Here is a 23,205-nt window from a genome sequence, read left to right as displayed (position 1 = left end):
TTCCTTTATACGACAAGACTTGTATTTCGAAAGACTGAAGATTGTGGGCTGAGAGCTGGGAAAACCAGAGAGGCAGCTAGGTTGAAGCCAGGAGACTTGGGGAAGCAATGGGGTGCAACAGGTGGCGGGGAGGAAGCCATGGCTGGAGAGCACAGTTTGACCCCGCGGCGCGCCAACGGGCAGGAGGGGGTCGCCTCTGGGGCGTAAGCACATCCAGCCCCGCATCTTGTCCCTGAAGCAGCTCCCTGCCGGCCACAGCGTGGGGCCGCGAGTTTCCTCCGCCCAGGCCGTGCGCCGCTGGCTCGCCGCCTCCTCCCTCCCCCTCCCCCGCCCCTGGCTGTCTGGCAGTGCTGCAGTGGCGGCGGGGGGACTGGGGGCCGCAGCAACAGGGCTCCCGCCTCCTACCAGCGCCCGCGCGAGCCTCCCCCGCTCCCCACGGCAGCAGCCGTCACGTCGTCGGAGATTTCCATCGGGGCTGGGGGCGGGCCTGGGGCGGGGAGCGCGGGGCGGGGAGCGCGGGACGGGGCGGGGCGAGTGGGAGGAGTGAAAGTTGGAGCCCAGCAAAACCCTCCGCACAGCGCTCAGTGCGTACAGACCGTGAACCGCGACCTCCGCACAGGTGGTCGCTCCGGTCTCCGCGGAAATGTTGTCCAAAGTTCTTCCAGTCCTCCTAGGCATCTTATTGATCCTTCAGTCGAGGTGAGTCTCCATCCCGGGACCCGGGAGCCCTTCGCGCCCAGCCCCCTCTCCCTGGGAGCAGGGACGGCTCCCGGGATCCCTGCGGCCCCGCGTTCCTCGAGCCCCGCGCCCGCCTTGCCCCGGCCCTAGCGCGGGCTGGCTGAGTACTGCGTGCCCTCGATGCGCGCCAGCCTCCGCCCGGTTCACTGTAGGATGGATTCCCGGGGTCCTTGAAGGGGATCTCCAAAAGGAAGACGGGACCCCCGTTCTCGGATTCCCGCTCTCAGAAGCACTGCGATGGCCTGGTGACAAGCACTCCTTCTAGGAGTCTTGCGCAGGAACAGGGGAGCAGCCCCGGGGGGGACCGGCCAGGGCAGGCTTCAGCTACTGGGGGGTCGGGGGTGCATTTCGAGAAGGCGGTGCGCGGGCTGAGGGAGCTTAACTGCGCCAAAAATGTGTAAGTGTTGCCTCGTCTGTTCTCTGCTGCTCACATTTTTTTAAGAGTGCCTACTGAGTTCCAGGCACTGCGCCAGGCAACTCTGACTTTCCTTGCTTCCCATGTCGCTGCTCCTGTTGGTGCCAGTCTCAGGCAGGAGCTTTGGTTTAGTCTAAGGGCTCCCGCACCAGCTATACCCCTCCCCACTGCTGACGGCCTCCCCCTTCCTTAACTCATCCCTAGACACCCTGCTGGGCCTTGGGTAGACTGGAGCCAGAGGCCAGGAATATTATTCTCCTCTGAAGTCTGTGGTTTGGGTCCTAGATTTCAATCCCCTTCTCCCTTTTCAGGTTTCCCTTGAACAACCATCTTCCCTCACACCTTCTCCTCGCCCTGAGACTTGGCTAGGAAGGTTGTCCCCTAGATTTCTCGCTTTTTGGGGTGGAAGATGACTGCTTCGTTTTGTTGTTGTTGTTGTTGTTGTTGTTTTTGAGATGGTTCCTGCTGGGTGTGAAGTGTCACAAGTTTGCGAGCTTCCTGATCTGTGGAGCTTTCTTGAAGTTTCCATGGCACTGGGCTTGTGTCTTGTTTATCTGTTGTGGGGAGCGGGGGTGACTTCTTTCCCTACCCGAGATTGCGTTAGCTCTTCAGAGAAGGGGATGTGTGGCTCCCTGCTGGCTCACTGATGCCCTGGAGTGGGGCTAGCCTCAGCAAGGGCTTGGTAAATGTTTTTCTATGCGTGCTAGCAATTTCCAGTCATCCACATCCCTCCAAATGGAATTTGGACTAGTTGAGAAAGCTGACATGGTGACTGGCTAGGGCAAAAGATGGCTCTGGGATGGGGGAAATAAGAAGTGGGGGGGTCAGAGAGGAAAACAGCAGGGAAAGGGGGCTGGGGAAATGGAAACTACTCTTCAAGCATAGCAACCTGTGGTGCTAGGAAAGAGCTGGGGAGGTGACAATGGGGTGTACTGGGCCACAGTGAACCACAAGACCTCTCTCTGGTCCAGGCTTAGCCTCAAATTATTTGTGTGACTTGGGGCACAGTCCTTCCTCTCTCTGGGCCTCAGTTGGTCCATCTGTATAATGAAAAAGAGATCTGATTTAGATAAAAATCCAACATCTTTTCTTATGCCCCCCACCCCCACCCCACTTCTCACACCACCAGCAGTCGACTGTTTGGGAGGGGGTAGTGCAGAGATTCAACTTCATGCTGGACCATTGTGTCTGGAGACATGTGAATGCCTGAAAAACTCCCCTGGAAAATCCCACTATTCCAATGTATGAGTGTTTTTCAAGTTTTTATTCTTTCTAGCCCCGAAAGTGAGCTTAATGGCTGACTGGGGAAAGGTATGCATTGTCAGCAGCTCTTTAACCCCAAAGACCTGAGGATGAGGTTTTATTTTGTTTGTTTGTTTGTTTTTAACTGGCAAAAGCCAATTTTAGGATTAAAGCCACCTTATGACCCTCTGCTATCATTTCCATTGCAGACCTAGTCTAGGGGCAGGAGGGCTTTGGTGGTCTCGGTGCTTTCGGGTTTATCTGTTTGCCTCTGCACTTTTAAACATGGGGCAGCTGGGAGGATCTTGTCCATGGATTTCAGACATCTGGGAGGGGCTGCTTCAGGCTTTTAGGTGGTCCTGTCTGGCAGTGCTCAGTCTACCACTGCTGCCGGTTCTGATTGTGCCATGTTTCCAGCCACATCACTTATTTTGCAGGGTCTCAGGTCTCCATTTTCCCTCCTCACTTCCCATAGTCACTGGCCCTTATCTTTTGAGATGGCTGGGAATTTGGCCTCAGGAAAAGAAGACATCTTCTAAATATGGCATTTGAAAATAGAAACTGTATTTTCGAAGTCCAGTTCTTCCCCAGCCCACAATGGGAAGTAGCCACTTCAGACATGAGAAATGGTGTGGATTTGGCACATCTGTATGCCACTTAAGCAATTCTAACAGCTTGAAATACTGCAGAAAAATGCATTTTGCTGCCCAAGTTGGCAGTCCCTTGGTCTGCAATACAGGGATCATGCCAATGTCTCTTGCCCTGTTTACCCCTTATTTTAGGAAACAAATTGCCTTATGGCTTAAAAAAAATCATTTTGGAAGTGTGACATGCCAGTATAAAAGCATAGACATCATGAGTGAACAGCTCAGTGGATTTTCACAAAGTAAACAGGCCCATGTAACCAACACCTAGATCAGGAAATACAGCATTGCAATCCCCTTACCACACACACACACACACACACACACACACACGCATCTCCAAAATGCTTGTCCCTGTACACTTTCCTCCCCAAAGGAAACCACTCTCCTGCCTTCCAATATCACAGATTAATATGGGATGATGGCTTTTTAAAAGACTTTTAATTATATATTTTTTAAAGACATATAAAGGCAGAGGGAACAGTACACGGAATCTCCATGTAGCCATCCCCACCCCCATTGTTTGTGAATTCATGGCCACTCTTATTTTCTTTTACCCCACCCACTCTCCAATTCCGACTTAGATTGTCTTGAAGCATATCTCAGACATCATATCATTTTATATGTAATTGTTTTAGTATGTATTTCTAGTCATTAAAGATTTCACAAGCATAAGAAAATACCATAATTACACCAAAAATTTAAGAATAATTTATTCATGCCTCAACTATCCACTCAGTGTTCAAATCTCTCCTATTATGTCATAAATGATTTCTGTTTGTTTTTTAAGAGTTTGCTTTTAAATAAAATGAGATCCAGATATTAGCAGGTGGGGCATTTTGATTTTTTACAACACGTTTTTATGGAATTAGAACATGTATACAGAAAAGTGCTCAAATCATAAGTGTACAGTTGATGAGTTGTCAGAATATGACCACAGCGGTGTAAAGAAAGCCAAATCAAGAACCCAAACATGAGCAGGACCTCAGAAGCCCCCTTTGTCACTGCCTCCCAGCAAAGGCAGCACTATCCGGACTTCTAACACCATCGGTGAGTTTCATACTTTGGCAGATAGCCTTTAACATTTTTGTTTAATTCAATTATTCTTACTAATCTTCTTCTTTTACTTGGCTGTGGTGCATGGCTGTGGAGCTCAGGGTGGACTCCTGTTGGGCAGTCAGTTCCTGGATGGCTGTCTGTGGGTGGAGGACTCCTGCCTTTCCTGTTTAGACACCCACAAAGGCTGCTCTTTAGCCTCCTTCTCTTCATCTCCTTCCCCTGCCCCCAGTGCAACGAGTATTACACAACCAACAAAACTGCAAAATATTCCCACAATTTTCTGGTCCTCTCTGGAAGAGGCCACTCTGGCTTTCGCAAGAATTCCTCTCAGCCTTGGCCCTCAGCCTGCTCCTCACTCCCAGTTGGTGCTGGTCAGGCCGACTAGAGGCCAAGGCTAGTCACAGTGGGCCAGCGCTCAGACATAAATGCCCTCTTCATTTCACGTGGAACATTCTTTTAAAATCTAGGTCTTGCTTTTGTTTATTTTTTTTTTTAATAAAAGAGTTATCATAAAAGAAGGACAGCATAGAAAGTCCCCAAAGAGCAGCAAGATTTAAAAGAAATTCACAAGCCTAATCTGTCACTGTCTTATAATTTGCTGTTACCAGTCACGATTTAACTAAGTTCTGTGTTGAAAACTTGTTTCGGTTTGCTTCTGTCCCAAGAAGCACTAGCTGGGGCCCCTAAAGACTGCAGGGCAGAGCTTCATTTTTCGTTTGAATGTTCTAGGGTCGAGGGACCTCAGACTGAATCAAAGAATGAAGCCTCTGCCCATGATGTCGTCTATGGACCCCCGCCCCAGCCTCTGGAAAATAAGCTGTTCTCTGAGGAAACAAAGTCAACTAAGACCGAGACTGGGCGCAGAGCTGGCAAACTGCCAGAAGCCTCTCGCATCCTGAACACTATCCTGAGTAATTATGACCACAAACTGCGCCCTGGCATTGGAGGTGAGTGGCAGAACAAAGTTCTTCCCCTCCTTAGAGGGTCCAGGGGTTGAGGGTATAGGCAGGGAGAATGGACCTGAGCAGTAACAGAAGGTGCCATGCACATGGACAGGAATATCTGCTGTTGACCTGTCAGGTAAGAGATATTAACTCTATTCTCAGCAGTGTCATTGACCTTGATCAAGACTTTTCCCTCTCTTGCCCTCAGTTTTTCCAATGGTAAAATGAGAGGACTAAACTAGATTTTTGATCTTCAAGATGTATGTCCAATTCTTAACAGTCCGTGAGCTTGGTTTTGCCATGAAAGAACAAATAAAGAAATAGGATTAGATGCTGAAACTGTGTGGTCCAACACTTACTTGACTCCCCTTTCATCCCCTCTGACTACTTCCTCCCCTGTCCCATGCCCCTGTTTGACACTTACCCTTTGCCGCTTCTGCTTATCTTACAGAGAAGCCCACTGTGGTCACTGTTGAGATCTCCGTCAACAGCCTTGGTCCTCTCTCTATCCTGGACATGGTGAGTACTAAGCTTTTCTTACAGTATTTCCTAGAAGCCCAGGGGCTGACCTATAGGGCCTTCCACAGACTTCTGCTTTCTGCTCTGTATTTCTGTAACAACTCCAATAATTTATTTCTGGAGGGAGGAAGGGATTTTTTTAACCACTGGCTTGAGAATGAGACTGGAAAAGGTAAGTCCCTTGCTACTTGAAGAGGATCTTCAGAATCATGACCATATCTTCCAGTTTTTTCATTCAAAATAAAAATAATAAAGCAATTTTAAATACCACAATGGAATGCCTCTTTTCTTCTGATAATTATTTGTATGGACATAAGTCTAAAGTTACTAGCTCTTGCTCTAAGACTGTTTCTATATTTTTGTTCTACTTCCTTCTTTCCTTTTCCACTCATATAATCATAGTGTCAGCACTGCCCCCATTTAGCTTTCATCATCTCCCACCTAGAAAACACCTACTCCACCTACTAAGTTGGCCTCCCAAGTGATGCTCCTCCTGCAGTCCCAGCACTGCTTATTACATGCAGTTCAAGGCCCTCCATGGTTGTATTCCTCTTCACCCTTTTAGAGACCATGTGCTTTGGTCACACTAGAATATTGGCATTCCCAGACCACCTTGTACCTCTGAGCTTTCATTCAAGTGATTTTCTATTTGGTATGCCATTGTTCCACTTTCTTACTTGTCAGCTGCCTTCTTTTTCAGTATCTAACTCAGACCGCATCTCATTCACGGCATCTCCCCTGACCTCCACACTTATTAATTGCTCCTTTCTTTCTCACACCACATTCCTGTCTTTGGCAGTTACATCTTTCTAGCTTCTATCACAGTTGTTTACCTGATCTTCCCTACATCATTTCATTGTAATTATCTGTGGTATGTTGGCCTTGCTGTCTCCTCCATGAGCTCCTTGATGTCAAGGGCTCAGTATATGTTACCTAAGCAAATGAGTGATGAAAGATGCTCTGCAAGAATCACTTGCATCTGCAGAGCCTGACACTGAGGAAGGCTGTGGTAAGCAACTCCATCACAGCCACAGATCTCTTGGCCCAAGGCAAACAAAATTTTAGCATACTCACAGGTACCCAAAAAGTGCCATGTGACTGGGTGAGCTTAGAGCCTTGGCTCTGAGACGGGCCTTGCAAATAGACCCTCAAAGCTAAGTTAACCTTCATGGAAAATCAAGGTGTTTACATAGGCTAAGTGGAAGAGCAAGGTTCCCCAACCCCCAACCATGAGACTTTGGCTGCCTGATTCTTCAGGCACACTACTTATGCCTTACTATGTAACAAATTATCCCCAAAACATAGTGTCTTAAAACAACAATCATGGCTGGGCGCGGTGGCTCAAGCCTGTAATCCCAGCACTTTGGGAGGCCGAGATGGGCGGATCACGAGGTCAGGAGATCGAGACCATCCTGGCTAACACAGTGAAACCCCGTCTCTACTAAAAAAATACAAAACACTAGCCGGGAGAGGTGGCGGACGCCTGTAGTCCCAGCTACTTGGGAGGCTGAGGCACGAGAATGGCGTAAACCCGGGAGACGGAGCTTGCAGTGAGCTGAGATCCGGCCGCTGCACTCCAGCCTGGGCGGCAGAGCGAGACTCCGTCTCAAAAAAAAAAAAAAAAAAAAAAAAGAAAGAAAAGAAAAAAAAAAAAAAAAAACAATCATTATCTCACAGTCTGTGTGGGTCAGGAATCCAGGCATGGCTTAGCTGGGTTCTCTGTTTCAGGGTCTCTAACAAACCTGTAATCAAGGTGTCAGCTAGGGCTGGAGTCTCATCTGAAGGCTCAACTGAGGGAGGATCCATTTCCAAGACCACTCACAGGATTGGCAGGATTCTGTTCCTCTCTGGCTGTGGTCTGGAGGTCTCCCTCTATCCTTGCCATGGGCACCTATCCACAGGGTAGCTCACAATATGGTAGCTGGCTTCCTTCAGAGTGAGGAAGAGTATGAGAGAAGGTGCTCAAGATTGAAATCACAGACTTTTTATAATCTAAATTTAGAAGTGACATCCCGTTGCTTCTGTGGTATTCTTATCAGACACAAATCATGAGGTCCATCCCAGAGTCAAGTGGAGGGGATTACAGAAGGGCACAAACACCAGGAAGTGAAGAACATTGGAGGACATCTAAGAGTCTGCCTGCTACACATGATCATGATGTTCTTCTTTTGAGCAACTCCTAGAATTGAGTTGCTGAGAACTAACAAGGAAGAACAGAAGCATAAGAACAGATAGATGTTTTTGAGTTTCTGTTTACATTTTAAAATTGGTGGGGTTTTCTTTTTTTTTTTGACTCTTTCCTTGATAATCAGATTTACTTTTTGCTGCTACCAGCGTGTTTACCACTATGAGAATTGTAGTCTCCTTTTTGTGTTGCAGTTTACCTTTTTAAAAATGGGTATGAATTTAGCAATTAGTTTTGCTAGTATTGTTTATAAATTAAGAAACACTAAGTTCTGTGCAAGAACCAGAGGTTGAGGGCTTGTGGTCCCACCATTGTTGTCATTGTTGACCCTTTCAGGTCATTGGTGTAGGAGTGGGGAAAGTGGCTCAGGATGCTATTCTAGCTGGGCAGAGAGCCTCCTGCAGCAGTCTCTGCCTCTCCTCTTTAGCATGCCAAAAGCCAAATGTAGTGCTCAGTCCACAGTAACCTCATGGCTCCCAGAAATTTGCATAGCTGTTTATTTGTTCCTTTCTTCTAGTTCTCTGCTCCTTTGGCTTGACTTTAAGGCACTGCCAACCTTATTTGGAAGTAATCAGTCTAATTTCCAACAAGCTGGTTTGCTCCTTCTTCTCTAACATGTCAATCTCCACCCAATTGGTGGTGGCTAAATTTCCTTAGGTAGAATGGAGAGAACACACACATTGACAAATGGAGAAAAGGGCGCTAAGTTGCCTTGGTTTGCTTTCTGAGTAAGATAGAGCATCCTGTAAAGTTGAAGAGTAGTGGAGAATTTGTGACTCAAATCTCCTTGCTGTTTGGGAAATCAATTTCTATCTACAAGAGCCCTTGTAGCAGAGCAGTAGCCCCACTCACAGTAGCTGAATGCCCTGTCTCTCCTTGCTCCATGGCTATTCATGCTGCCAGCAGTGGCCTCACCTGACAATGTTTGAAGGATATAGTCTAATAACCCAGCAGTCACCAAACCTAGCATGGAACACAGGACTCGTTCAGAAAAGAGCCAACAACTTTATTTTCGTTAGCCAGTAAGGTGGCACTTTAGCCTGAGCCAAGTGTCTTAAAAATTCTAAACCCTCACATGTGGTGTTAAATTGTCCTGAAATGTCTTGCATTCTACATGGTTCCAAATAGTTCTTTAAAGCTGTGGGAGGTCCCTGTTCTGTGGTGTACTTGGTAATGAGGGGACGCATGTCTCTGCCACACAGTCACAGAACAGGCCAGTACCCAGTACATTCTTGTCTCCTTGGATCCTCATGACAACCTGCATGGAAGCCAAAACTGCCATTAGGACATGGATCCCTGTTTTACATTTGAGGAAACTGAGCCTTCTCAGAAATGTGAGTCCCAGCATTGGGTACATGGCTGGTGTAACTGCTTGAGGGGAGTTTCAACACCTTTCAGTCAGATGTTGTGTAGAAAGCAGGCCTTGTCCTCCAGGAAGAAAACCTGAGTGCACGGTTTTGTAACACCCAGTCTGAGATTAAAAGGCAATGAACAATCTGGGAATCACTGCGCATTGTAGCATCAATAGTTAGTAACGCTTTTTCTTGCTGTGGTAATTATCGCAGTTGATTCTAGTTCCAAAACACTGAATTTCTAGAGTTTCGGCTGAGCTAAAAGAGATGTACATGGCAAGCTCGTTTGTCAAACTGGGGAAAACGTGAAGTGTTAGTTATCAATTGATATGTAATGAACTTACAATTGTCAAATAGAAATAAATGCTCATTTGAACACTTCATAACATAGAGCATAAGCACAGTGTGAGTGCAGAGGGAAAGGCTTCCCACTGGCTACCAAGCAGTTCGCAAGGCCTGGGAATGAAGGAGGCTCTGCTGGCCAAGTTTAAACTGCCAGCCACTTGGGACTGTAGAGACACTTGGAAGGCTATTTGTGGAGGCAGGTGGGGCAGGGTGGGGTCAGAGGCTCTCATACAAATGGGAGCCAGGTTCTACCAGCTCTTTTCTGTCTGCTTATCTGGCCTACTCCAGGGAACATTCTCAGTCTTCCCTTCCATGGTTGGCTCCCAGCAGTTTGGTGGCTGCTTTTACAGTCTTTTGTCCTGGGCAGCAAAGGCAATCAGGGATTTTCTTGATTTCTTCCCTGAGGGCCGTGCCTGCCTCCATGGTTGTGGGTATGCATTGTTTGATGCAGAAGAACTCAGCGGAAAGACCTAGGGATTCTGCAGAGAAAATTGGACCTTGGTACCTAAAGAGATTATTGGTGCAAGTGAAAGCCATCCGAGGGCCAGGCTGCCATTGACTATTTGTGTGACTTTGGATAGCCCCCTTTCTTATAGAGCCTTAGTTTCCTTATCTCTAAAATAACTCAGAGTTCTGCCTTGGCCTACTTGTGGTACTTGCTGTTCGAGCTACTTGGAGTTCTATTGTAGTAGGGTTTTTTCCTCCCTTCAACACCAGTGGTGCAAATTTCTAGCTTCTTCCTATTAAATATCATTGTTGATGTTTAACAAACATTTTATGGGACAGACAATATCTGGAGACCGAAAAATCATGGATATATCTATGCACACGTACACACCACACATTCAGAGTTTACAGCACTTATTTGAAAGTAAAAAAAAAAAAAATAAGTGAAAGAAAAAAAAGATTCTCTTTGTTTAAAGAACATGAGACTAAATAGACGTTTCTCTTGTGACTCAAAGCACTTCTTTCTTCTTTTTTTTCCACCCGAGATGGAGTCTCACTCCATCACCCAGGCTGGAGTAGAGTGGCGTGATCTCCGCTCACGTCAACCTCCGCCTCCCAGGTTCGAGCAATTCTCCTGCCTCAGCCTCCCAAGTAGCTGCGACTACAGGTGCCCGCCACCACGCCCAGCTAATTTTTGTATTTTTAGTAGAGACGGGGTTTCACCATGTTGGCCAGGCTGGTCTTGAACTCCTGACCTCGTGATCTGCCCTCCCAGAAGTGGCCTTCCAAAGTGCTGGGATTACAGGCTTGAGCCATGGCGCCTGGCCTGCAAAACACTTCATTTTTATTGTAATTCTGGAGAATGAAGGATTGGGGTTAATTAACATTTGTGCTCCCCAGATAAAATCTGAAAGGGGAAACTTCACTGTATGCAATCAACGGTGTGTGTGCTTGTAAATTTTTAAAACAATTTTGAGCTGGGATGTTTGACTTACTGTGGAAATGTGGGGACTGAGAGGGTGTTGACCTGGCTGGAGTAGCATCACAGCCTACACAGGAGCAATAAGATGAAGAGCCCAGTCCATGGAATTAAGCCACCATTGCCTGTCTGTTTCTAGATGAAATCTATCCTCTGAGACTGTGACCTAGTTGGGAATTATATTTTATTTTGGAACACCTGGAAATAGAAAACTCCTACAGCCAAACTCATGCCGCCTTCCTCTGTACAAACCTAAGTGAATTCCAAAGAGTCCATCTACTTGATAAGCCCATCACAGAATGGCATGGAGCCTTTGCTCACTGGTAAAGGGACAGTCTCAATGTAAGCTCTGGAAACAGGGCAGTTTTTTTGAGGTGGGGGGCATTTACAAATTATTTATAGTCTCCCATTTAACAAAGAGGATAACAGGGAAAGATGCAAGTTTTAGCCAAGGTCACAAGAACATTTATTTAAGACTTTGATTATAAATGGAAACAATTCTACAGAAAAAAAAGTGACACTAATTGTCACTAGAGTCTAACAGTTCTCCTTGCCTCCACATTACCTTGAAATCATTTATTTGTAGGGCACATTCAGTTTTCTGTGGTGTCAGTCAGTGTCTTCTGGGTATTTTCTAATCTTTTTTATTTTGACATAATTCCATGTTTATATTTCCAAATGTGGGCATAGTGTACAGACATGTCATTTTTAGTGATCCAGTCCTATGTTGTCTTATTGCTTACCTAAGTGAAATGTTCTCTTACTCTCACTTATAAGGAAACATAAAAACAACTGGATAGTTGTGGTGACACACAAACCTTAAACATGTGCTAATGAAAATCCTCAGAATCTATAACATCAGAGCTAACAGTACCTTTAAAGATTACCAAATCTCACCTATCCCATTGTTATGTTCACGTTGATCATGTATACCTAGTGACCATAGGCTTCCTTAATTCAACTGCATTAATCCAGTAGTCTTGACTATGGTATGACCAGCAAGGTGCTCTAGATTTCAGTTTTATCCAGTAGTGTCTTTCAATTTGCTCCATGTCAGTAAGATTTGCATGGACCATAGTCACACTTGCCATTCTGTTGGGCAACACTTTCCCAAAGTGTGGAATCATTTTAAAATGTGTGGTTGACCTTGTAGGATAAACACAGCACAAAGTGAGTAGTAGTGCTATGGACCAAGTACTAACAAGTACTACCACACTTTGGTGAAAAGGGTTGCCTATGAGTAGACTGTCAGTTGACTGTGCAATCCTTGCAGATCTATTGGTAAAACCAGTGGTTGGGTTGTTGAAGCCGAAAACTTTTAGTCATGAATGTCTACCCCAGAGAAAAGACTCAGGAGGGCAAGATTGCAACCTTCAGGTGCCTTTCCTTGATTCAATGTTGGCTCTGATTTAAGATCATAACCAATTTAAGCCACTATCAAGAAAAAATAAGAAATGCTCCATTAAAGATATGTGTTAATTGTAAGATGCACCGTGACTTCAGAAATGTGGAAAAAAGACAGATTCAATGACATACCATTTCTGGAGATCTCTCCTCTGGAATTGAAACTAGACCTGCTCTATGTGTTACCTGAGAACAGAATGGGGATTGTAAGAGAAAGTAGTAGGAAGCTTTGTTTAGGGCAAACTTTTCTATTGTCCTGAGTTGTGTGAGTATTGTGTTAACTGCTGCATGATGTGAGGACCTAGTTCCCCTTGCTCACAGTAATCAAGCAGGGTATGACTGACTTCTCATTTGGGATCATTAGGCTTGGTAACCTCTGAATTCCCTTCTAGTTCTGACATTGGAAGAGCCTTTGAGCAGGGAAAAGGGACCTCATCCCACTCCTGCTTCCTGGTCTAGTGCTCAATACATTTCACCACATCGCCTTTAGGATTCTAGGTTAGGGACTGGCAAACAATATGTTTGCATGTGAATGTCCTTTTTCTGTTCATCCCCAAGTATGTGCTTTTCTGTCCTTCCCACCAGGAATACACCATTGACATCATCTTCTCCCAGACCTGGTATGACGAACGCCTCTGTTACAACGACACCTTTGAGTCTCTTGTTTTGAACGGCAATGTGGTGAGCCAGCTGTGGATCCCGGACACCTTTTTTAGGAATTCTAAGAGGACCCACGAGCATGAGATCACCATGCCCAACCAGATGGTCCGCATCTACAAGGATGGCAAGGTGTTGTACACAATTAGGTATGTGAAGCCTCTGGAGTTTCACCTCCTGGAATTCCCTCTCCCCTTCTGATAATTTTAGCTAAAGATCTATGGGCAGAGATCTCATCCTGAATGATACCTCTAAGGGCCTGTCCAGCTTTCCTAGACCATGAGCCCAGCCCCCTTATGTAACAGATATAGAGGCCTCAAAATAGAAAGATATTGCTAAAATCACACACCAAGTTTGTGGCAGAGCTGGAATTGATACCCAGTTACTTGGCTCCGAGTCCAGAGCTCCCCCAACTAGGATGTGCCAGTATGACTGCATTACCTAGACAATTCCATCCTAAGTGGGTACTGGATATAAAGATACGTCCATAGTGGTGAAATTGTTCAGGCAGAGCAGCAGCACGGTAGTAGCAAAGGTACCTAAGACCAGGTTGGATACTTGAATGCCCAGCAGGGGAAGATTGCATGTGGGGGCAGGAAGGTAGGGGAGAGTAGGGAGGATGTTGGCAGGTCTTGGAAACTAGGCTGGGCGAGAAAACAAAAGCCGATCGAAGTTGGTCCATACGTTTCTCTAATGATGGAGCCCAGAGTAGCCAGATAGTTCTAAGCTGTTTGTTTGCTTGTTTGTTTTGTTTTGTTTTGTTTTTTCTCTCTTGTTATCTCTCCTTTGAGCTTTTTGTCTTAAATTCTACTGAGGGCCAGGCATGGTGGCTCACACCTGTGATCCCAGCACTTCGTGAGGCTGAGGCGGGCAGATCACTTGAGGTCAGGAGTTCGAGACCAGCCTGGCAATCATGGGAAAACCCTGTCTCTACTAAAAATGCAAAAATTAGCGGGGTGTGCTGGTGCTAATTCCAGCTACTCAGGAGGCTAGGGCATGAGAATCGCTTAAGACTGGTAGGCAAGAGGCTGCAGTGAGCTGAGATCATGCCACTGCACTCTAGCCTGGGTGACAGAGTGAAACTCTGTCTCAAACAAACAAACAAAAAAATTGACTCCGGCCATTCATTGGTGGTAGTCCTTAGACTACTTGGGTGGATACGGAAGTGCTTAGGGCCAGCCTAATGAGGCTCCTTTCTCCCTTCCAGGATGACCATTGATGCTGGATGCTCACTCCACATGCTCAGATTTCCAATGGATTCTCACTCTTGCCCTCTATCTTTCTCTAGCTGTGAGTACCTTCTTAGGTTTCTGGGGCCCCAGAAACATGCTGGGCTCCTTCTTTTTCTCATCCTTGCCATTTACATTTTTCTGCCTCTGCTTTTCTCCTAAAATGCTGCCAAGTTGTGCAGGGCTTCCATCGTCCACCCTCATTTCCTTTCCTGCCAACAATACTGTGTTGCTCATCCCTTCCACGTGCCTCTGAAGTGTATCTCAAGTATGGCTGCTCCTCTCCATCTCCACTGGCACTACCTTGGTTTAGGCCTTTGTTATCTTCCACTTGAACTTTTGCCACATCTTCACTTTGAAACTGCACATGTCCAAAACGAAATTCATTGTCTTCTCCAGACCTCTACCACCAAAACAAGTGTGTTGCTTCTGGGTTCCCATCTGTCTCATTGAAGAGGACCATCACTCGCCCAGTTGTCCAAATCAAGAACTTTGATGTTCCCTGTCCCTCACCTCCTGCATCTAATCAATCAGCACATCCTGTTGGTGTTTCCTCCCAGTCTCTGTCGATGCCCGTCTGTTTCTCTGCACCCTGTCACAGCTTCACCTGCATTAATTTAATTCTGTCTGGATTGCTACACCAACCTCCTTGCCAACATGCTGTCCTCACAGAAGGATCAGAGTGACCTAGCTGAAGGGTCACCTAAATCGAGTCACTTCTTAGTCTCAAATCTGCTGTTAACTCTCATGGATCAATTTGAAATTCCTTAGAATGAACCTCAAGGCCATTCATGGACTGGACCCTGCCGCCCAATCCTGTGCACCTCATCCTCTGTGAGCTGGCCATCCTGAACTTTTGGCCTTTCCACAATACACCAGGTGGTTCACCTTTCTATGCTGCCCCTTAACACCTTCAAACTCATTCTTATTGAGAATATTTACTTGAGTTTCAAGATTTAATGGGAGTATCACCTGCCTTGTGAAGTCTTTTCTGCGTATGTCCCCAAGTGATCTTTATCTACTTTGTTTCCCCACTGTTCCGTGGACATAGGTTTTTCAGAGCTCCTCCAAAAATCACAGTAGTATACTCAGTGTCTTATAAAATTAAATGTGATTGCTTGAGGGTAGGGTTCATGCCTTGCTCATCTCTGTATTTCCAGCCCAGGGCCTGATACTGAGGAATGCTCAGTAAACACATTCATTGAATGGACTTCAACAATGAGGTAGGAGAGGCAAGGTCCCACAGCTGGCAAGGCCAGAAACAGGACTCCGAGGCATTGTGCAGGCTGACTCCATGCTATTGGAGACCTCAGGTGGGCTTCTGAGTCTCATATGACCCTCTTTCTCACATTGCTTTCCAGTTTCCTATCCTGAGAATGAGATGATCTACAAGTGGGAAAATTTCAAGCTTGAAATCAATGAGAAGAATTCCTGGAAGCTCTTCCAATTTGATTTTACAGGAGTGAGCAACAAAACTGAAATAATCACAACCCCAGTTGGTAAGTGTGCCAGGGCTTGGTGGAAGTCCAGGAAGGTGGTAGGGATGACTGGAGATGGCCATCCATACGAATGCTTTGCAGTCATCCCATGGAAATATTATAAGATATGGCTCCTGCCTTATAATTGCTAAGCACTTACAACTGTTTGCAGAGGAAACTGAGACTTTGTAACTATGTCTCAGTCTCATCTGCAAAGAAGTAAGTGCTTTGCCAAGCTCCTTGAGAGGTTAGGTAAGTAGATAAAGTTCTGCTGCTGTCGGAATGTGCAGCTGGCTTTTTCATGCAGACCCTTCAGTTTCAAGGTTACAACACTGACCTTCTTGGATGACTTTGGGGAATGGAGCTCCTATAAGTTCTCCACACCCAGAACCAATCCAATCTGGTTGAATGGGAAGCAAAGTCCATTGTAGTGGGAGGTGGAGGCTAGAGTTCTAATGTCAGCTAGTTTAAGGCTGGGAAAGTCTAGAGGAATTTACAGCAGCTACAGTGGCTGCTGCATTGACATTTATCTTAAAGGAACAAGTCTAAAAAGCACAGATTCTTGTCAAAGGCTTCATGGTGGATTCAACATAGACATAGTGACCACTGGTTTTCTGACCTTTTCTCTAACAAAGACTAAAGGGGAAGGTCCTGGGTATCTTATACTTCAGTTCCCAATTAGATGTGAGCATCTTCACTTATGTTCCTAGGTGATCTGAATGAGGAGCCAAGGGACCTCCCCAGGGTAGCTCCCAGAGCAGCCCTGAAAACAGTCTTCACACATCCTGACCAAGTTCAGGGCAGTGAAGGCACTGCCCTCATCGTTTCCAGAATGTGGATGGAGCCAGTCACCCAACCAGCCATTTGTCATGAGCAGCATCTTGTTCTGCTACCATGTGACTAGGCAGAAAATCTGCTTTTGTTTCATTTGTTGAGTCAGTCTCTGGTTGAGGGAAAGCTCATGCTCATGTGACTAGAGCTTTGCTTGCACAGTATTAGGCAGGGGCAAAGCTCTGGGCTACCTTACAAATACTTGCCTTTTTTCTTGGGGACTCTGGGGAAGCAGTTTTACTACCTTGCTCTTCTGCCAGCTAACCATGGGCCCACCTCTTGGCTTTCTGCACCTCAGTTTTTCCCAGATTGGTGGGTACCCATCATCAAAAGTGACAGAGAAGATAAGGCCCAGGGGCTTTCAAGTCACTAGTGGTTCCGTTTAGTAGATGATTGTGCATTGTTTCAAAATGGTGCCCTAGTGACTACAAAGCCCCAGAGGCAGCATCATCACCAAAGCGATGACAGTAGGTAAGCACCAGACCTCCTTGGGAGTGAGGAGGATTCTTGAGGAGAAAATAAGTCTTCTTTCTCCTCTGCTTGGAGACTAGTTGATCTTGAGACATGGTTCCTTCAATGTCAGAGTTATCTTTGGGACTGGTCTCAAACTCTTCCAGTTGGACCCTGGGGCAGGTCTCTCTATCTGGAGCATACTTATATGCTCAGCTCCTAAGGGTTCAGAATGCAATGGTAGCCTGCTACTCTGGCCATCTTGGACCTTGATCCAGAGAATCTCTGCTTCAGGAGGTTCTAAGAGAGTCCAGCCCTGCCTCCAGGGAGTGGCTTGTCCTTCACTGATGGCTGTGGAGCCTCTGATGGAATATTATTGCTGGTCAGGAATCCACTGTCTTACAAGGAGGTTTCCTTCTTCTCTAGACAGTTCTGTTCATTAGAAAACTCTCCCTGTTCATCTGAAATTTGAGTCTCTGGAAGTTCCACATATTAGGCTTAGTTCTTTTTCCTTGGAACTATCCAGCTTACATTAGTTCAGCCACTGTTTCACAGGGCCGAGATTAAAGGATCAGCATTATCATTCCTGGCATGGATCATAGTCTGTTGTAGTCTACATAGCCCTAGTTTATTTTTCTTCCCTTATTCTTCAAAGCTTTGGGTCCATTCATTCTTCTAGTCCCAGTCCTCTGGACATGGTCTTTCTAATTGTGTCCCTCTGACACTGCAGTAACCAACCATTATCTGATCAGAGGATAAGAGTTCGAGCAGAAAACCATCTTTAGCATATATTTTTTTGCTTTGGTTCCTCAGCCCCAGGTATATTGTTTTCCCTACCCGTGCTTCTCTCACTCCTGAAGAAGTAGAAAATGTGTGTTAGCATCTTTCTCTTGTCCTTCAAGACAAATTGGCATCTCTTGACGAGCCGCAAAGGTTCTTTTTTGGCCAGAATAAATAAAATTAAAATAGAATCATCCAACAGAATAATAAATCCTCTTGCAACAAGAATATATTATATAAACCCAGCAATATTGCAGGGCTTGGGTATAACTAATTAGAAGTGTCTTAAATTGCAGTCAAGATCCCACGGCAAGAGGACTTTTGATAAATACGTTCTGGCCAGTAGGCAAGTGCAAGGGTGGTCCGTGCAGCAGCCCTGGAGGAGTTCTATCCCAAAGGTATACTCAACACACAGGTTTCCCACTGACAACAGGTTGCTCCCTTGCCTTTTTCCAGAAGAATCTGAGAAGCCTTGCTCCTTGAGTTTCAGTGCTGCCAAGGTGAGTAGGAAAGGCTACTCTTCTCATTCAGCTCCAGCCCACCCAAACCTGCTGGGCAGTTGATCCACTTTCCAAAATAGGAGGACACACGGACAGGTTAGTGTTCTGGTCTGCTTCACAAAGCTGTTGCCTGACAGGAGCAAGAGTTACTGAGTATCTGCTGGGTTCCAGGCTGTTCTGACCTTGGATGGGCAGGGGCTAAGCCACAGGGCCTGCATGAGCCCTGCCTTGAAGGGACTTAAAAGCCCACCTAATTATAGGCCTAGGAATTCTATAGTATTGCAACTCCAATGTGATGCTGAAAGTGGAAAATGATGTCCTGGGCTCCGAGAAAAGCCCACACAAGCCCAGGAGTCATGATAGCATGCAGAGTGCTTGGGGAGGGTGTGTCAGAGCATAAAGCAGCATGAATGGTACAAAAGAAGATGCCAACTAGAGATATAGGTTGTCATCAGGTCCTGGAGGAACCATGACCGTCTGAGAGCCATGACCAAGGACACAATGTCCAAGTGACTATGAGGACCTCAGTCTGCCCTGTGGATATGTACGCCACAGAATGGATTTCTGGAGGGCTGACTGAAATGTTCATTTTAAGCTTATTCTTCTCTTTTCCTGAAACACTCAATTTGGGTTAGGGGTCATAGACTAAGACAAGAGAGTCCAGGGATAGAATATTGGTGTAAAATTGCAGGCTATCTCAGGAAATCTGTGAGCAGATGAGATTGGCTTTGGGTAAGGTGTGTGTGTAAAATGTCAGTTGGAGCCGGGTCATGGTGGGCCTTTAGCATCAGATTCCAGAGTGGGGATTGAGTCTATATAGCTCATGTGGAACAGGGAGCCATCAAAAGCTTGGGGAGCAGGCTAGTACTGGTTTTGACCATCTGTGGAGCAGTGCTCACTCACTAAGGCATTTTGCCATCATATGAATGTGTAGAAAGGAGGCCGAAAGCATTCTGTGCTTCTCCACCACAGCACAGACTTCCCTAGTCTCATTTGCTGAGAGTGGACATTCTGAGGGCCAGCAGTTCAGGTGTGATGTGCCTCAGTGGATATGAAGCCCTCAGTCAGCCATCTGGATATCAGCTGCGTGGGCATGATATCTAGAAGGCTAACTGATTTTTTGCTTTCACCTGACTCTCTTGCCAACCTACAGAGACAGACATTGGGTGTGGGACAGTGAACTGAGAAAGAAGCTATTAAATTCTGGCCTTGGCTTAGCTCTCAACTGGTCATTGGTCTTGCAGTAAGTCTTTTTTCTGGGCTTCTTCTGATCCTATTTGTATGTATTGCATTGTAACATCATGCCTCTATCCTAGGGAATACTATGAGCAGGACAGTGAGACCCTTACTGTGCATGTCCTGTTAAGGGGGACCCTCATGTCAGCACTGTAATGCAGTGATGTTTTTTGTGTCTTTCAGGTGACTTCATGGTCATGACGATTTTCTTCAATGTGAGCAGGCGGTTTGGCTACGTTGCCTTTCAAAACTATGTCCCTTCTTCCGTGACCACGATGCTCTCCTGGGTTTCCTTTTGGATCAAGACAGAGTCTGCTCCAGCCCGGACCTCTCTAGGTAAGAGGAGAAAGAGGTATACGCATAGGCACATAGCTGGGAATTGGCTGGGCCAGGGCAGAGTTGCCTTGTCATGGAGTCCTTCAACCTATGTCGTATATAGGTCAGGAACTGAGCCCACCTCCACTCTTGTGCTCTTGCAGGGATCACCTCTGTTCTGACCATGACCACGTTGGGCACCTTTTCTCGTAAGAATTTCCCACGTGTCTCCTATATCACAGCCTTGGATTTCTATATTGCCATCTGCTTCGTCTTCTGCTTCTGTGCTCTGTTGGAGTTTGCTGTGCTCAACTTCCTGATATACAACCAGACAAAAGCCCATGCTTCTCCGAAACTCCGCCATGTATGAGCTGGGTATGGGAGTGGTGGCAAGGCTTTGGAGTGTGGAGACATGCTAGCAGGGGTACTGGGGTTATGGCACATGGGTGGTCAGCTTGCTGAGTGATGGAATGTTACCCAGGGTGGTGGGGGAGTTGAATCAACTTCCTAATGTAATGGTGAGAAGTTGGAGGAGAAAAGCCAAGATATGGTGTGCCAAAGACAGTTTCCAGAAAATCCGGAGGCAGCACTTATACTTGGGTTCTCTTCCCTTGACTTTTCGCCACTTCTTTCCTTGTCCATTTTAGCCTCGTATCGATAGCCGTGCCCATGCCCGTACCCGTGCACGTTCCCGAGCCTGTGCCCGCCAACATCAGGAAGCTTTTGTGTGCCAGATTGTCACCACCGAGGGAAGTGATGGAGAGGATCGCCCGTCTTGCTCAGCCCAGCAGCCCCCTAGCCCAGGTAGCCCTGAGGGTCCCCACAGTCTCTGCTCCAAGCTGGCCTGCTGTGAGTGGTGCAAGGGTTTTAAGAAGTACTTCTGCATGGTCCCCGATTGTGAGGGCAGTACCTGGCAGCAGGGCCGCCTCTGCATCCATGTCTACCGCCTGGATAACTACTCACGAGTTGTTTTCCCAGTGACCTTCTTCTTCTTCAATGTGCTCTACTGGCTTGTTTGCCTTAACTTGTAGGTACCAGCTGGTACCCTGTGGGGCAACCTACCCAGTTCCCCAGGAGGTCCAAGCTCCTTGCCGAGGGAGTTGGGGGAAAGCAGCAGCAGCAGCAGGAGCAACTAGAGTTTTTCCTGCCCCATTCTCCAAATAAAAGCCTGCAGAGGATTTGTCTTTGCTGCCCCTCTCCCTGACCTGGCCCATTCACTGAGTCTTATTAGCAGCCCATTTCAAATTATTAAAAATGGGCCACCTTCCACTTCTTCAAGGAGCATCCGTGATGCTCATTGCTAAAAATAGTAGCCATCTAGTGATCAGCTCCCTAAAACCATGCCTAAGTACAGGCAGATCAGCTATCTTCCAACAATGCTGACAACCAGACAATTACTGCATTTTTCCAGAAGCCCACTATTGCCTTTGTAGTGCTTTTGGCCCAGTCCTGGCCTCAGTCTCAAAGTGCACCGACTAGTTGCTTGCCTATACCTGACACCTCATTAAGATGCTAGGCAGCAGTATAACAGGAGGAAGGGATCCCTCCCCTTTGGTCAGATTATTATGTTCTCAGTTCTCTCTCCCTGCTACCCCTTTCTCTGCAGATAGATAGACACTGGCATTATCCCTTTAGGAGGAGTAGGGGCAGCAAGAGAGCCTATTTGGGACAGCATTCTTCTCTCTCTGCTGTTGTGACATCTCCCTCTCCTCTCTGGCTCCATCTTTCATCTACACTACCAATTCAATGCCCTTCATCCAATGGGTACCTATTTTTGTGTGTGATGATACTAACTACTCCCTGCTTTATATGCCACCTTCTTCCTTCTCTTTCACCCCTGTGACTTTTTCTGTAACTTCCCCAGTGACTTTGCCTAGCCCTGACCCAGACACTAGGCCTTGGTGACTTCCTGGGGCCAAGAAACTAAGGAAACTTGGCTTTGCAGCAGGCATTACTCGGCATTGATTGGTGCCCACCTAGGGCACACCATAGGAGTTCTATCACTTGCTTGACCCCTGGACCCATAAACCAGTCCACTGTTATACCTGAGGCACTCTAACGATCACAATCAATCAATCGAATTCCCTTAAATTTGTATGGCACTGGAACTTTGGCAAAGCACCTTTGACAAATTGTGTCTATTTGGAGCTTCATGATAGCCCTGTGACATCTTTAGGGCAGGATTCTTATCCCCATTGTGCAGATGGAAACCCTGAGGCACAGATTTCTATGAGACTGTGGATCTCACTGGAAGCTATCCAAGAGCCCACTGTTGCCTACTAGACCACATGACAGGGCTAAGCAACTCAGTTCACCATGGTTCTATTCTGTCACCTCTGCTGGCACACCGGTGGCAGGGCCCAGAATGGTGACCTCTCTTTAGCTCAATCTCTGGGCCTGAGGTACTCAGACTGCCCCCAGGATCAAATCTCTCCTGGCTCTAGTAACCCAGTGGAATGAATCTGGATATGCCCCAATGCTTCTATATGCTAAGGAAAATCTGTGTCTGTAATTTATTAGGGGGTGGATAGGGTGGGGTCTCCATCTACTTTTTATCACCATCATCTGAAATGGGGAAATCTGTAAATAAATATATCAGCAAAGCATTCAAGGTGTGGCTGGTTTCTCTGGCATTCAAGTTTGTTCTCAGCCCATGTTTTAAACCTGAAATCCATGACCCAAATCTTTGCTCCCCTCTCCCATCCATAATTTCCAGACCTGCCAGGCATGGACCATGTACCCTTCTCTCATTAGTAAGGAACGGGAATGAAGGGAGAAGTGTGCCTGGGTATGTGGCACCCTTTTCAGATTCCTTTAATTGCTCCTATGCCCCTGCAGGCTCCGTGTCCCTTTTGCCTTGCCTATCACTCTAGCCCCCCTTATCAGAACTAGACGGTTCATAGGGACCACCAGACTCAAACAATTCCCCTCCTCTACCATGTAAAGATGAGGATTCTGAGGCACAGAAAACAGGAGAGATTTGTCTCCTGTCAGGCAAGGACTTAACAGTAGAGTGGGACTGGACCTTAGAAATGCTAATACCTTGGCTTGGCTTGGAGCAAGCCTGGACACCTTGGGTGATTCACCTTTCAAAATAAGAGACTCTAAAGGTATGTTGGGAAGTGTGGCCCTGGCATCCTGTGATACTTCCATCTCTAAAGGAACTCAGAAACAGTAATGAGAACCAAAAAGGAGACAAAAAGGCTATATCTGAACAGCCATTTTTGCCATACAGTCTTTAGAATGATGCTCAAACACTTTGCATGCAAGAAACTCACAGAAAATACAAGGAATAATTTTAAAACTAGGAAAATAGTTCCTCACTAAAGATATAGGGAGGAAAAAAGGCAGTGTGGCTCCTGGGCAATGTAGACATGCAAATTTGTAAGCAGTCATATTTAAATGGATTTTGAAACACAGAAATAGTGCAAACCAGATTTTTTAATCACACTATAA

The 23,205-nt window shown here is 46.4% G+C and overlaps 1 protein-coding gene across 23 annotated transcripts; it reads left to right on the top strand.

Annotated features, from left to right (window-relative positions):
* The first annotated feature begins 588 nt into the window (after nt 1–588).
* On the top strand, nt 589–22,355 carry GABRE (gamma-aminobutyric acid type A receptor subunit epsilon). Of its 23 annotated transcripts, none has more exons than XR_012429850.1 (10): nt 589–699; nt 4,828–5,045; nt 5,494–5,561; nt 12,859–13,079; nt 14,138–14,220; nt 15,521–15,658; nt 18,155–18,198; nt 19,618–19,770; nt 19,914–19,958; nt 20,397–22,355. XR_012429850.1 is itself a non-coding variant. In XM_074029156.1 (10 exons), the coding sequence occupies exons 4-10, from the start codon at nt 5,559–5,561 to the stop codon at nt 20,778–20,780; spliced, it is 1,182 nt and encodes a 393-aa protein (XP_073885257.1). In that variant the 5' UTR covers nt 589–699; nt 3,980–4,089; nt 4,828–5,045; nt 5,494–5,558; the 3' UTR covers nt 20,781–22,355. The 23 variants fall into 23 exon arrangements, 14 of the variants coding, with proteins under 14 accessions (XP_073885257.1, XP_073885256.1, XP_073885255.1 ...); XR_012429848.1 differs by having other exon boundaries at nt 19,914–20,113; XR_012429849.1 differs by having other exon boundaries at nt 19,914–20,124.
* Nucleotides 22,356–23,205: the final 850 nt, after the last annotated feature.

The sequence above is a fragment of the Macaca fascicularis genome, chromosome X (assembly GCF_037993035.2).
Source record: "Macaca fascicularis isolate 582-1 chromosome X, T2T-MFA8v1.1".
Lineage (NCBI taxonomy): Eukaryota > Metazoa > Chordata > Mammalia > Primates > Cercopithecidae > Macaca > Macaca fascicularis.
Note: the sequence above shows the minus strand (reverse complement) of the source record. Positions and strands in the feature narration are given on the sequence as shown.

Excerpts from the sequence above, each read along its gene's own strand:
- GABRE (XM_005594849.4), top strand. The coding sequence starts at position 644 with ATGTTGTCCAAAGTTCTTCCAGTCCTCCTAGGCATCTTATTGATCCTT. Across the intron at positions 700-4,827 it reads TTATTGATCCTTCAGTCGAG|GGTCGAGGGACCTCAGACTG; the intron begins GTGAGTCTCCAT and ends TGAATGTTCTAG. Across the intron at positions 13,080-14,137 it reads AAGGTGTTGTACACAATTAG|GATGACCATTGATGCTGGAT; the intron begins GTATGTGAAGCC and ends TCTCCCTTCCAG.